The sequence below is a fragment of the Oryzias latipes genome, chromosome 9 (genome assembly GCF_053564925.1).
Source record: "Oryzias latipes strain Hd-rR chromosome 9, Olatipes_Hd-rR_3.1".
NCBI lineage: Eukaryota > Metazoa > Chordata > Actinopteri > Beloniformes > Adrianichthyidae > Oryzias > Oryzias latipes.
In genome coordinates, this window is record NC_136245.1 from 4,243,784 (window position 1) to 4,256,193 (window position 12,410).

A 12,410-nucleotide genomic window follows, 5' to 3' on the forward strand; every position below is an offset into this window, starting at 1 on the left:
TTCTTCCACTTTCGGCTTCTCCCATCAGGGGTCGCCACAGCGAACGAGTCGCATGGTAGATTTGGCAATGTTTTACGCCGGATGCCCTTCCTGACGCAACCTTCTCAAACCGGGCTTGGAACCGGCAGAGGTAGAGAAGGGAAGAGGGAGCAGCCCGGAGTCGAACCCTGGTTTCACAGACGGAAGGCGCCGCAAACCAGCACGAGCTAAACCGGCTCTCTTTTCTTTTTCTTCCCTTAACATTGTACATTAAAGTCCCACTGCAATCATCTTCTGATCTATTGTTAAAGCGTTCCCAATGGTCTTTTACTTAAAACTAGGAGCTGCATGTCCAGAAGAAAATGCAGGTTTGAATTCTATATTTCTGAATGAAACTGAAACTTACAGGATAATAATTGGCAAAACATTTAAAAAAAGCTAAATAAAGAAATGATCAAAGTCAACCATAAATAAAGTGATAACAGCACAATAACAAAAAATGTATTTTCTGAAAAATGCCAGCACCGGGTATCGAACTTCTGCACCAAGGATTCCCCATGTTCTTCAATGGAGGCAAAAATCCTGGAAATCCTGGAATATCTTAAAAAGTTCAAGGATTTGAAGGACAAAAGTCACAGCTGGAAAAAGCTGAACATTTTAATAGTTGAATGGTTAAAATAGGTGAAAAAGAGAAGGAGTTAAGTGACAAAAAATGGCAGAAGATACTAGAAAGAGATGCAGGAAAACATTGGGTTGAATACTTTGCAGGATTCAACCAATGATGCAGTTTTGAGCTAAAATCAAATACCTCTGTTTTTTTCTCGGACATAGTTTCTGCAGAGCAGCAGCAGTTCATTAAAAAATCACCTCTGAGTTGTGAGGGGAAATGCCCCCCCCTTTCCCCTCACCGATCTGTGTACAGTTTCTTTAACTATAACTTACAGCCCCCAACAACCCCAAGCTGACATTAGCTGTGCAGCAAAAATGGCGGGAAATGTTGGAGCTATCCAGCGCTGTTGATCCCGATTCCCGCTCGGAAGAGGAAAACAAAAACCTACATGGATCTTTTTGTTTGTAAACGGATGCATCAGAATGGAGCGGAGCAGGGAGCTTCCAGCATCATACTACGATCAGTATTTTTTCGTCTGATCCTGATTCAACACGATTTAAATAAAGAAACACTCAGAAATGCAATTTTAATCTTCATTTTCTTAATATATGTGTCATGATTTTCCAAGCGGGAGGACCCAGATGCTGGAACCCAGAGAGAGCGAGACTGGTAGTGACAGGTAAGCAGAAGTTTATTTTGATTCCTGGGAGTACTGAGGTGTTGACGTCGGTTCCGAGGCAGCTGTGGCTAGTGGCGAGGCTGGAGGTACGGACGCGGTCCGCGTGGAAGACGTGGTCCGGTGGGCTGCTGTGGAGGGATCCGAGGCTCCTACTGACGTCTCTCGTGTCGTGACGAGGGTTTCCTGGAGCGGGAGATCAGAGTTAGTATCAAAACGAGGACTAGGACAATAGCGAGACTTAGCATGACATGAGACCAGACTAGTCACCATAGAGGTTAACGAACTGGCGTTGAACTGATGCGTTGGGTCTCCTTTTAAGCAGCAGGTAGATGAGATGAGTGGTGTCAGCTGGAGATGATTAGAAAGCATGGCTGGCAGTGTTGGAGGGGGAGGAGCCCGACAGGCACCATGACAGTACCCCCCCCTCAACGACCGCCTCCAGGCGGTCCGGGACGCCGATCCGGGTGAGCGTGAAAGAAGTCGTCAATGAGGGAACGGTCCAGAATGAGGGAGCGGGAGACCCAAGAGCGCTCCTCCGGACCGTAACCCTCCCAATCCACCAAGAACTGACGGCCACGACCCCGGCGGCGGACATCCAGGACACGAGAGGCCGTGTAGGCGGGGGCGCCGTCGATGAGCCGGGCGGGTGGAGGGGAAGCGGAAGGCGGGCAAAGCGTGCTGTCCATAACTGGCTTGATCTGCGAGATGTGGAATGAAGGGTGGACCTTGAGGGCCGCCGGGAGCCGAAGACGGACACAGGTGGGGTTAATGATTTTATCAATGACGTAGGGCCCAATGTAACGAGGAGCCAGTTTACGAGAAGTAGCCTGAATCGGAATATTCCGTGAGGACAACCACACCCTCTGACCTGGTTGGTAGGTGGGTCCCACCACCCTGCGGCGATTGGCTGATCGGCAATAGACCTCTTTAGCACGAAGGAGGGAGGCCTTTGCGTGCTGCCAAACATCCTGGCACCTCCGGAGATGGTCCTGCACGGAGGGTACAGCCAGATCCAGTTCGTGGGATGGAAACAAGGGTGGTGGGTACCCGAGGGCGGCCTCGAACGGAGAAAGACCTGTGGCAGAGGAGGGATGGGTGTTATGCGCATATTCGACCCACACAAGGTATTTTGACCAGTCCATGGAGTTTCGATCGGCCAGACAACGGAGGGATGTCTCAAGCTCCTGATTGGCCCTTTCAGCCTGTCCATTTGATTGAGGGTGGTACCCTGAGGTGAGGCTGACAGTGGCACCCAAGGCGGAACAGAAGGCCTTCCACACTTGGGACACGAATTGGGGCCCTCGGTCCGACACGATATCCGAGGGGATCCCATGGTGGCGAAAGACAACCTGGACCAGAACCTCAGCAGTTTCTGCGGCGGAGGGGAGCTGGGACAGGGGAATGAAATGTACAAACTTAGAGAAACGGTCGATAACAGTAAGGACGACGGAATTACCCTGAGAGGGGGGTAGTCCGGTGACGAAATCGACCGCAATATGAGACCACGGGCGACTAGGAGTGGACAGCGGATGGAGCAGACCAGATGGCGGAGAAGATGAGGATTTGGAGCGAGCACAGGTGGTACAGGCCGCGACGTATTCCTTGACGTCTTTTCCCATGGAGGGCCAGAAAAAACGGCGACGGAGTAGGCTGAGAGTTCTCGCTATGCCTCCATGGCACGCTACTCGAGATGTATGAGCCCAAGTTATAGCCTCAGACCTGAGGGATGAAGGTACATACAGGGTCCCAGCGGGAGGGGCAGGATGGTTAGGTTCCTCACCTTGAGCCTGCAGTACCTTGGTTTCAATGTCCCAAGTTAAGTGTCCTATGATGCAGGTGTCGGGGATGATGCTGGTGTAGGTGGTGTCCTGACTGTCAGTAGAAGAGTACATCCTGGAGAGGGCGTCTGGCTTTACGTTGCGGCTTCCAGGTCTGTAGGTTATGACAAAGTTGAACCGATCGAAAAACAGACACCACCGAGCCTGGCGAGAATTCAGTCTCTTGGCAGATCGTAAGTACGCAAGGTTCCTGTGGTCCGTCCAGACGATAAAGGGATGGACCGCTCCCTCCAGCCAATGACGCCACTCTTCAATAGCCAACTTGATTGCTAGGAGTTCCCGGTTGCCCACGTCATAGTTGCGCTCTGCCGGCGTGAGTTTTTTGGAGAAGAAGGCGCATGGTTTTAGTTTGTCAGTCTTTTCCTCACGCTGCGAGAGCACGGCCCCAACGCCAGAGTCTGAAGCATCCACCTCGAGCACGAACTGTCTGGTAGTGTCCGGTTGGATGAGAATGGGGGCTGACACGAACAGTCTTTTGAGGGTATCGAAAGCGCTCTGAGCCACGTCATTCCAAACATAAGCCCTAGTAATGGACGTGAGTTGAGTGAGGGGGGCCGCGATGGCACTATAGTTCCTGATAAACCTGCGATAGAAATTGGCGAAACCAAGGAACTGCTGAAGTTTTTTACGAGAGGAGGGTGGCTCCCATGAGGAAACAGCCTCAATTTTAGCAGGGTCGGGACGAATACAACCTGCCCCGAAAATATAACCAAGGAAGGGGATGACAGAGGAGTGGAATTGACATTTCTCGGCTTTGACGAATAACTGATTTTCAGAAAGTCTCTGAAGCACCAAACGGACATGTTCCTGATGTTGAACCGGGTCAGTGGAATAAATGAGGATATCATCGAGATAAACAAATACAAAGCGGTTGATGAAGTCGCGCAGTACGTCATTCACAAGGCGCTGAAAAACAGCGGGGGCGTTGGTGAGCCCAAATGGCATCACAAGGTACTCGTAGTGCCCTAAGGGAGTATTGAAAGCGGTTTTCCACTCGTCTCCTTCTTTGACCCGGACGAGGTGGTAAGCGTTCCGCAAGTCCAATTTGGAGAAAATACGAGCTTCTCGAATGGAATCAAATACGGAGGAGATTAGAGGAAGGGAGTATTTGTCCTTGATGGTGATCTGGTTGAGTCCACGGTAATCTATACACGGGCGCAGGGTCTTATCTTTCTTTTGAACAAAGAAGAAACCGGCGCCAACGGGAGAGGAGGAAGGTCGAATGTGTCCCGAAGAAAGTGCCTCATGGATGTAATTCTCCATAGCTGCTTTCTCGGGACCAGATAGGTTAAACAGATTACCTTTGGGAAGCGAGGCACCCTCCAATAAATTGATGGAGCAGTCGTACGGCCGGTGAGGAGGTAGAGAGTTAGCTTTAGCTTTGCTAAAAACAGCACGTAAGTCATGGTAGCATTCGGGTACGTGAGATAAGTCTACCTTCTCAGGCTCAATAACGGAGGGTTTGCCAATAGCAGGAACGGCCGATTTAAGGCAATTGGCAAGGCAATAATCACTCCACTTAGATAGAGTGTGGCGGCTCCAGTCGAATTGGGGGTTGTGTTGTTGAAGCCAAGAGGACCCCAACACGACCGAATTTTGAGGAGAGTGAGTAACAAAAAAACGAATGACTTCTCTGTGGTTCCCAGAAGTGATAAGCTGAACAGGTTCGGTGCAGTGAGTAATAATGGACAGAAGTTGACCACCCAACCCAGTAGCTTTAACGGGGGCCTGAAGTTTCTCCGTGGATAGACCTAGACGAGAAACAAGGCTGTGATCTATTAAACTTTGTTCTGCCCCGGAGTCGATTAAGGCCCGTAACTCTATGATTGCGGTAACGTGAACGAGTTTGACAGGTAAGTGGAGGAAGGCTTTGGAAGCAGAGTCAACAGCAGCCACCCGCGGCCTGTCTTCTAGCGGGGGGCTCCGGAGTTTAACCGGGCCCTACATTGATTAACCTGGTGTCCAATCTTGCCGCAATAGAAACACGCACCTTCTTCCCGACGTCTCTGACGTTCTTCAGGAGTGAGCCTGGAGTGTCCCACCTGCATCGGTTCATCCGTCTGGCTATGACGGACCTCGGGAGGGGAACCAGAAGCGAATTGCTGTGAAGCATACTGCGTGGGCAGGGCCGGACTCTTGCGAGATGGAGGGGGTCTTTCGCGGTGTCGTTCCCGCAGACGAGCGTCGGAGCGGAGGGCGGCTGTGACGAGCTCCTCAAAAGTATTGGTCTCGGGCTGCGTACACAGATGATCCTTTATGTTCTCGTTGAGGGACTGGTAGAACACTCCCTTTAGCGCTGGATCTGACCACCCGGCTTCCACCGCCAGAATTCTGAAATCAATGATATGGTCAGAAACAGGACGGTTGCGTTGTTTTAAGGCTAGTAGCTTACGTGTAGCTTCCTCCTGTTTCTTGGGTTGGTCAAAAACCAGTTGGAATTCAGTAATGAAACGTTCGAAAGTGAGGTGAGTGATGGGGTTGACCGCTAGGAAAGCCTGAGCCCACTGTAGGGCTTTGCTACGAAGTGAGTTAACGATAAGGGTTATCCTGCTGTGATCGGATAGATAGTACCTTGGCGCTTGTTGGAAGAGAAGGCGGCACTGGAGGAGGAATCCGCCACAGGCATCTACATCGCCGAAAAACGGCTCCGGCTGTATGCGGAAGTTCTCTGGTGACGAGCCGGAGGCGGAAGTGACGATGTTACCGGGGGCCGGAAGTGATGCCGCGGTAGCCGGCGAAGCTAACTGCCCTGAAACGTCCATCAAGGTTTGCGTGAGTCCGTCTAGCCGTCGAAAAAGTTCCTGCTGGGCGGCAGTGATTTGGGACAAGGCGTCGGCTTGGCGGCCCAGGGCGATGCCCTGTTGACTGACGGCGAAACGTAGTCCTTCCGGGTCAGCTGGGTCCGGGGTAGGGCCAGTTCGTTCTGTCATGATTTTCCAAGCGGGAGGACCCAGATGCTGGAACCCAGAGAGAGCGAGACTGGTAGTGACAGGTAAGCAGAAGTTTATTTTGATTCCTGGGAGTACTGAGGTGTTGACGTCGGTTCCGAGGCAGCTGTGGCTAGTGGCGAGGCTGGAGGTACGGACGCTGTCCGCGTGGAAGACGTGGTCCGGTGGGCTGCTGTGGAGGGATCCGAGGCTCCTACTGACGTCTCTCGTGTCGTGACGAGGGTTTCCTGGAGCGGGAGATCAGAGTTAGTATCAAAACGAGGACTAGGACAATAGCGAGACTTAGCATGACATGAGACCAGACTAGTCACCATAGAGGTTAACGAACTGGCGTTGAACTGATGCGTTGGGTCTCCTTTTAAGCAGCAGGTAGATGAGATGAGTGGTGTCAGCTGGAGATGATTAGAAAGCATGGCTGGCAGTGTTGGAGGGGGAGGAGCCCGACAGGCACCATGACAATATGTTCTCTATCCTCAAAAAAGTGCCACAAGATCATGCTAAAAAAAAATCCTAAAAACACAATTTTCATTGGAGTGGATCTTTGAAGCTCCCAGAAGAAATATCTAACTTCCCTTGAATGTCATAAAAAAGATAATTCTATTTATACGTTTCTGAGACTAAAGCTGCAGCCATTAGTCCACACAAAATAAGACAATTCAGGTTCAGGATGTCAGGATGTGACGTTCCGTCTCCACAGACTGGGCTAATGCCTGCTTTTAAATCTACTGCTTCTTCTGCCTGCTGCAGATTCTGATGTAGAAAAAAAATCCTCCTGAACATCCTCCCTCCACCATCATTTTGTCCTCTGCTGTCATTTCCATTCCTTCACCCTGTCCTCACTTTACCTCCCTCCATCTTGCTCCACAGTCTCTCTGGGAGTACTTATTTAAAACAATGTGACAGGCATGTCTTCTGCCACAATAAAGAACAAAGAAGTCAAAGATTTGACATCTAGCAAACCTCAACATTGCATACTGCAAAGTCAGTGCTGAATTGCAGATCTTAGTCAAGAAGGTTTTATGGAAAAACACAGTTACCACAAAAAGGAAAATGTTTAATTCTGGAGCAAATGATTTAAAAATATTAAAACAAAAAGGCTAATTCCTCTTTTTTTACCTCAAATAGTCTTAAAATGTGAAATGTTTGTATTTAGGCAGAGAGACTAAATGTGTGGGATTTTAAATAGGAACATGAAGTGAAAAGCCTTTGGGTCAGATAGGGCATAGGATCATCTATAAATGTAGAGAAGGAGGACATGAGGGTGGATGGTGTGAGTGAGGAGGATGCAGAGGAGACGATTACATTGGAAAGGTGATTTGCTGCAGTGATCCCAACAGGAAGCAGCTGAAAGACAAAGAAGAAGATGCTCAAAAGACGAGGTGCTGTTTTTACTCAGTCTGTCACACTGCCACTGAGGGTATTTTTCAACTTTAAACATACATTTCTTTGGTGAGGGCAAACTAGAAGATGTTACAACTGGGCAAATACTGTACATACATCTCATCTCAAATACATCTCAAATACATCTCATGGCATCTTTAATCAAAGAGAGCCTGTACGCATTTGACCACCGGATGGAGCTCATTGACCAACCGGATTGAGCCCCTTCACCTCATTGACCAACCAGATGGAGCCCTTCATCTCATTGACCAACCGGAAGGAGCCCTTCACCTCATTGACCAACCGGATTGAGCCCCTTCACCTCATTGACCAACCGGATTGAGCCCTTCACCTCATTGACCAACTGGATTGAGCCCCTTCACCTCATTGACCAACCGGAAGGAGCCCTTCACCTCATTGACCAACCAGATTGAGCCCTTCATCTCATTGACCAACCGGATGGAGCCCTTCACCTCATTGACCAACCGGAAGGAGCCCTTCACCTCATTGACCAACCGGAAGGAGCCCTTCACCTCATTGACCAACCGGATGGAGCCCTTCACCTCATTGACCAACCGGATTGAGCCCCTTCACCTCATTGACCAACCGGATGGAGCCCTTCATCTCATTGACCAACCGGAAGGAGCCCTTCACCTCATTGACCAACCGGATTGAGCCCCTTCACCTCATTGACCAACCGGATTGAGCCCCTTCACCTCATTGACCAACCGGATGGAGCCCTTCATCTCATTGACCAACCGGATGGAGCCCTTCACCTCATTAACCAACCGGATGGAGCCCTTCACCTCATTGACCAACCGGATTGAGCCCAAGAACAAAAGACAAATGTGTTTCCATTCAAGGATTCAAGATATGGAGCAGTCTAAAACAATCAATTAAAGAAATCAAATTACAAATCACCTTCGAAAAAGAACTGCTTCAAAAATAAAAAAGATGAACGTTGTTGCTTAATTCCAGGTACAACTTAGAAAATTAGAAATAAGACCAAAATTGTCAGGGTCTAGGATATTCTGGATTATTTAAACCAAATACTCTAATGTAAACCACAAACAAATTTACAGTGGTGGACAAAATTGTTGGTAGAAAGAAAGTCCACAATGCCCCCTGAAATGACTTGAAAAGTTCAAAAGTAACAATAAATTAAAATTTATTGAAAATTAAATAATCAAAATCAGCCATTACTTGTCCTTTAACTGACATCACAGCTGTTTTCAAACCCATAATCAGTCAGTCTGCCTATTTAAAGGGAGACAAATAGTCACGTTGCTGTTTGGTGAAAAGGTGTGAACCACACTGAACATGGACAACAGAAAGCCAAGGAGAGACTTGTCCCAGGACATTAGAAACAAAATTATAGACGTCCATCGCAAAGGTAAAGGCTATTAAACCATCTCTAAGCAGCTTGAAGTTCGTGTGACGACAGTGGCACATATTATTCAGCAGTTTAAGACCCACGGGACAGTAGCCAACCTCCCTGGACGTGGCCAGAAGAGGAAAATTGATGACAAATTGAGGAGACGAATAGTTGGAACTGTATCCATAGAGCCCAGAACAACCTCCAAAGACATTAAAGGTGAACTCCTAGATCAAGGTACATCAATGTCAGATCGCACCATTCATCATTGTTTGAGCCAGAGCGGACTTCATGGGAGACGACCAAGGAGAACACCACTGTTGAAAGGAAATCATAAAAAAGCCAGACTGGAATTTGCAAAAATGCATGTTGACAACGCGTCTAGGAAAATGACAGATGAGACCAAACTGGAGCATTTTGGTAAGGCACATCAGCTCTATGTTCATAGACTCAAAACTGAAGCATCCAACCAAAAGAACACTGTCCATACTGTGAAACATGGAGGAGGCTCAGTTCTGTTTTGGGGCTGCTCTGCTGCATCTGGCACAGGGTGTCTTGAAGTTGTGCAAGGTAAAATGAAATCTCCAGATTATCAAGGCATTCTGGATAAAAATGTGCTGCCTAGTGTCAGAAAGCTTGGTCTCAGTCGCAGGTCATGGGTCTTCCAACAGGACAATGATCCAAAAACACACAGCCAAAAAAAAACCAAGAATGGCTCAGAGAAAAGCCTTGGACTATTCTGAAGTGACCTTCTATGAGCCCAGATCTGAATCCCACTGAACACCTGTGGAAGGAGCTGAAACATGCCATTTGGAAAAGACACCCATCAAACCTGAGACAACTGGAGCAGTTTGCTCATGAGGAGTGGGCCAAAATACCTGTGGACAGGTGCAGAAGGCTCATTGACAAATACAGAAACCGTTTCATTGCAGTGATTGCCTCAAAAGGTTGTGCAACAAAATATTAAGTTATGGGTACCATCATTTTTGTCCAGCCCTATTTCATTAGTTTGTTTTAAAAAAATAATTCTGTTAATCAACAACTCAAAAGTAATGATTGGAGCCCAAATTGTCCGGAGCACCTGATTGGCTGAGGAGGTCCAACTCCAGGTTTAAATACTGCCACATCATCTGTTTGTTTGTTTTTTATCTGACATTTTCTTATCGCAAAAATGAACAGTTAACCAAGCTTTCTTCTTTCTGTTCCCTTTCATTTCCCCCTGAACTTGTGCAAGAAGTTGAAATAGAAAAAAAAAATTTTTTTCTATAGTCTCATTAGGTATTACTAACAGCAGCCATGTTTATAATTACAAGATCTCTTTAGGATCACAAATGGTGCAAAGGCACATTTTTCTTGCTTGGTTTTGTTGCCTGTTGCTCGAACCAGGTTGCAGGTTTTTGATTCTTGTTATTCTTGATCTGCTTAATTTTAAATTTTCTTTTTATATCTTTTATTGAAAATTATGTTGCTACCCTGATGGCGTCAAGTGCTAGAAATACAGTTTCATTCATTCATTCATTCATTCATTCATTCATTCATTCATTCATTCATTCATTCATCGATGATGCAAATGAGAAAAATCCCATAAAATATAAATTCAGAGTAGCTGCTGTAATGTGGAGAAAGTGAGTTACTTCTACACTTGGTGACAGCTTTATTCATCTGAAATCAGACATAAATACTAGAATGTGAAAAGAACAGCACTTTCTCTGCTTTAATCTCATGATTCGTGTTTTTATTTTGAAGTGCTTTGGAAATCAAAGCATCAGGTTTACTTTTCAGGATCAGAGACTCAAAATACGGATCCTCTGTCTGTTTTGGTTTGTGCTGTTGAACAGGAAAAACTCCGCTCAGGTGTGAAGTCAGTCAAAAGTTCACCTTTGCAGGCTAAAGGCAATGGAGCGCGTCCCATTCAAATGTTCGACCTTGAACTCGGAAATTCCGACTTCTAGGAAGAATTTAAAGGCAGCCTCCGCCTTCAGTGTTGACCTGCAGACGTCTGCGTGGCAATTCTGCACATTTTTACATTTAAATGTTAGACTAGCAGCAGGACAAAGCTGCATCATAAAGATTAAAGAACAAATAATAAGATCCTTCCTCCTCAATGATTCATGTTCTCTCCAAAATAAAGCTGAAGAAAAATGAAGAGTTTGCCGAGAACAATGACAGCAGCACAACAAAAGGAAATAAACATGTGGCACGCGCTCAGCCGCGTGCATCCATCCTTCTTTGTGGCCTCCATCTCCTGTCAGAATGTTGCCGCGCGCACGCGTGTGCGTGCTGGTCTTACCTTGTCGGCTCCTCGGTGTTTCTTGGCGGCCGGCGTGTCGTCCAGCTGCCGCCGCACAACAATAGCGCCGCTCTTAAGTCCACAGTCCTGCGTGGCCCCCCCGCAGCCGCCGCTGTCCCCCGGCGCCCCGCAGCGGCTCTGCGCGGGCCCGTCCCGGCACAGAGGATGCTCGAACTGGGCGGACGACGGGAGGAAGACGGAGGGAGGAGGAGACGGGCCATCGCCGGGCTTCTCCTTCCTGGTGCGGGCAGGAGGAGCGGCGGCGTCCCGCTCCCGGTCCCTCTCCCTGTCTCTCTCCCTCTTCCAGCCCCGGATCACGTTCTTCCCCTTCCTCTCCTCCTTGCCTTTGGCGCACGCGGCGGGAGCGGCCGCGGCCACCTCCGAGATGCCGTTGTTGCTGCTGCCGCCATCCGCATCCCTGCTGACCGCTGAGATCATCTCCAGACCTTCTGCGCCGCCGCGTCCTTGAGCTCCCGGACGCGGCTCAGCGAGCCCGGAGCGCGCCGACGCAGCCGCGGAACCGCCCGCCGCCTCCGCCTCTTCTCCTTCCTCCTGGCCGGTTCGGCGTGTAAGCGCGGCTTTCCTCGACTCCGACCCGCCGCCGCCGTTCGGTCCCCGGGTCTGGAGCAAAGGCAAGGCCGCGTCTGATGAGCGAGCGGCGGTGGAGGAGGAAGAGGAGGAGGAGGAGGAGGAGGAGGAGGAGGAGGTGGTGGGGATGGAGATTGAGGAAGAGGAGGTGTGGTTGGGTGACAGCTCCCTGCAGTCCGTCAGCGGGCCTCCGCTCTCCTCCGCTCTCAGGAAACGGTTCATCTCACCTCCCCTCGTTTCCTTTGTTGATCTCCGGGATAATCAGCATTCAGGTCATCGTGAGCCCCGCAGCCGCAGTGAGGCAGCCCGCACCGGGTCTGCGGGATCCGGCGGGCCTGCGCGTCCCCAGCAGATGCGTGGAGGAGCTTCAACTGCAGCTTCTGCAGAACAAACAAAAGCGCAGCAGAAACACAAACAGGAACAAACTGACAAAAACATTTATGTTTACATCTGACTGTTAAATCTTTATGGTTGTTATAAAACGTGATCTTTAGTTTTAAGTTTTGTTTTTCTCCCAATTTGTTCCAGGTTTCTCAACTCTTGTTTAAAGCACTCCACCGTCACAAGGCGGCGCTGCTGAGTCTGTTTTGTTGTTAATCTTTCTCCTGAGGAGAGGAGACTTTATTAAACGCTGAGATAAAAAAAAACGCTCCTCATCCTTTCTGAGGATACTGTCATGCACTGAGCGGCCGCAGGGGGCGCTGTGCGGCCCGCAGCGGCTCC

General features: G+C 48.9%; 2 protein-coding genes across 11 annotated transcripts in view; both read right to left on the reverse strand.

Moving 5' to 3' along the window:
* znf608 (zinc finger protein 608) overlaps nucleotides 1-12,058 on the reverse strand; it is an 86,959-nt gene extending 74,901 nt beyond the window's left edge. For 8 of the 10 annotated variants that reach the window (XR_013658057.1, XR_013658052.1, XR_013658053.1 and 5 more), the window contains exons 1-2: nucleotides 11,100-12,058; nucleotides 7,357-7,398 (exon numbers count right to left, since the gene is read on the reverse strand). Coding sequence is in view for 3 of the 10 variants with exons in the window: in XM_078952458.1 (XP_078808584.1) it covers nucleotides 7,357-7,398; nucleotides 11,100-11,909 (852 nt within the window). In the remaining 7 variants the exon portion in view is untranslated. The remainder of the gene's footprint in view (nucleotides 1-7,356; nucleotides 7,399-11,099) is intronic. The other 2 variants (XR_002873900.2, XM_078952459.1) reach the window with 1 other exon arrangement.
* LOC111947935 (uncharacterized) lies at nucleotides 1,042-6,176 on the reverse strand. Its single transcript, XM_078952460.1, has 3 exons — nucleotides 5,678-6,176; nucleotides 5,097-5,437; nucleotides 1,042-1,451 (listed from the first exon to the last, which is right to left on the reverse strand). The coding sequence occupies exons 1-3, from the start codon at nucleotides 6,034-6,036 to the stop codon at nucleotides 1,183-1,185; spliced, it is 969 nt and encodes a 322-aa protein (XP_078808586.1). The 5' UTR covers nucleotides 6,037-6,176; the 3' UTR covers nucleotides 1,042-1,182.
* Nucleotides 12,059-12,410: the final 352 nt, after the last annotated feature.

Coding starts and splice junctions, on each gene's coding strand:
- LOC111947935 (XM_078952460.1), bottom strand. CDS start 6,036: ATGACAGAACGAACTGGCCCTACCCCGGACCCAGCTGACCCGGAAGGA. Junction 5,438..5,677: donor CTCTTCCAACAAGCGCCAAG/GTACTATCTATC, acceptor CATTGATTTCAG/AATTCTGGCGGTGGAAGCCG. Junction 1,452..5,096: donor TCAGAGACGTCGGGAAGAAG/GTGCGTGTTTCT, acceptor CTCCCGCTCCAG/GAAACCCTCGTCACGACACG.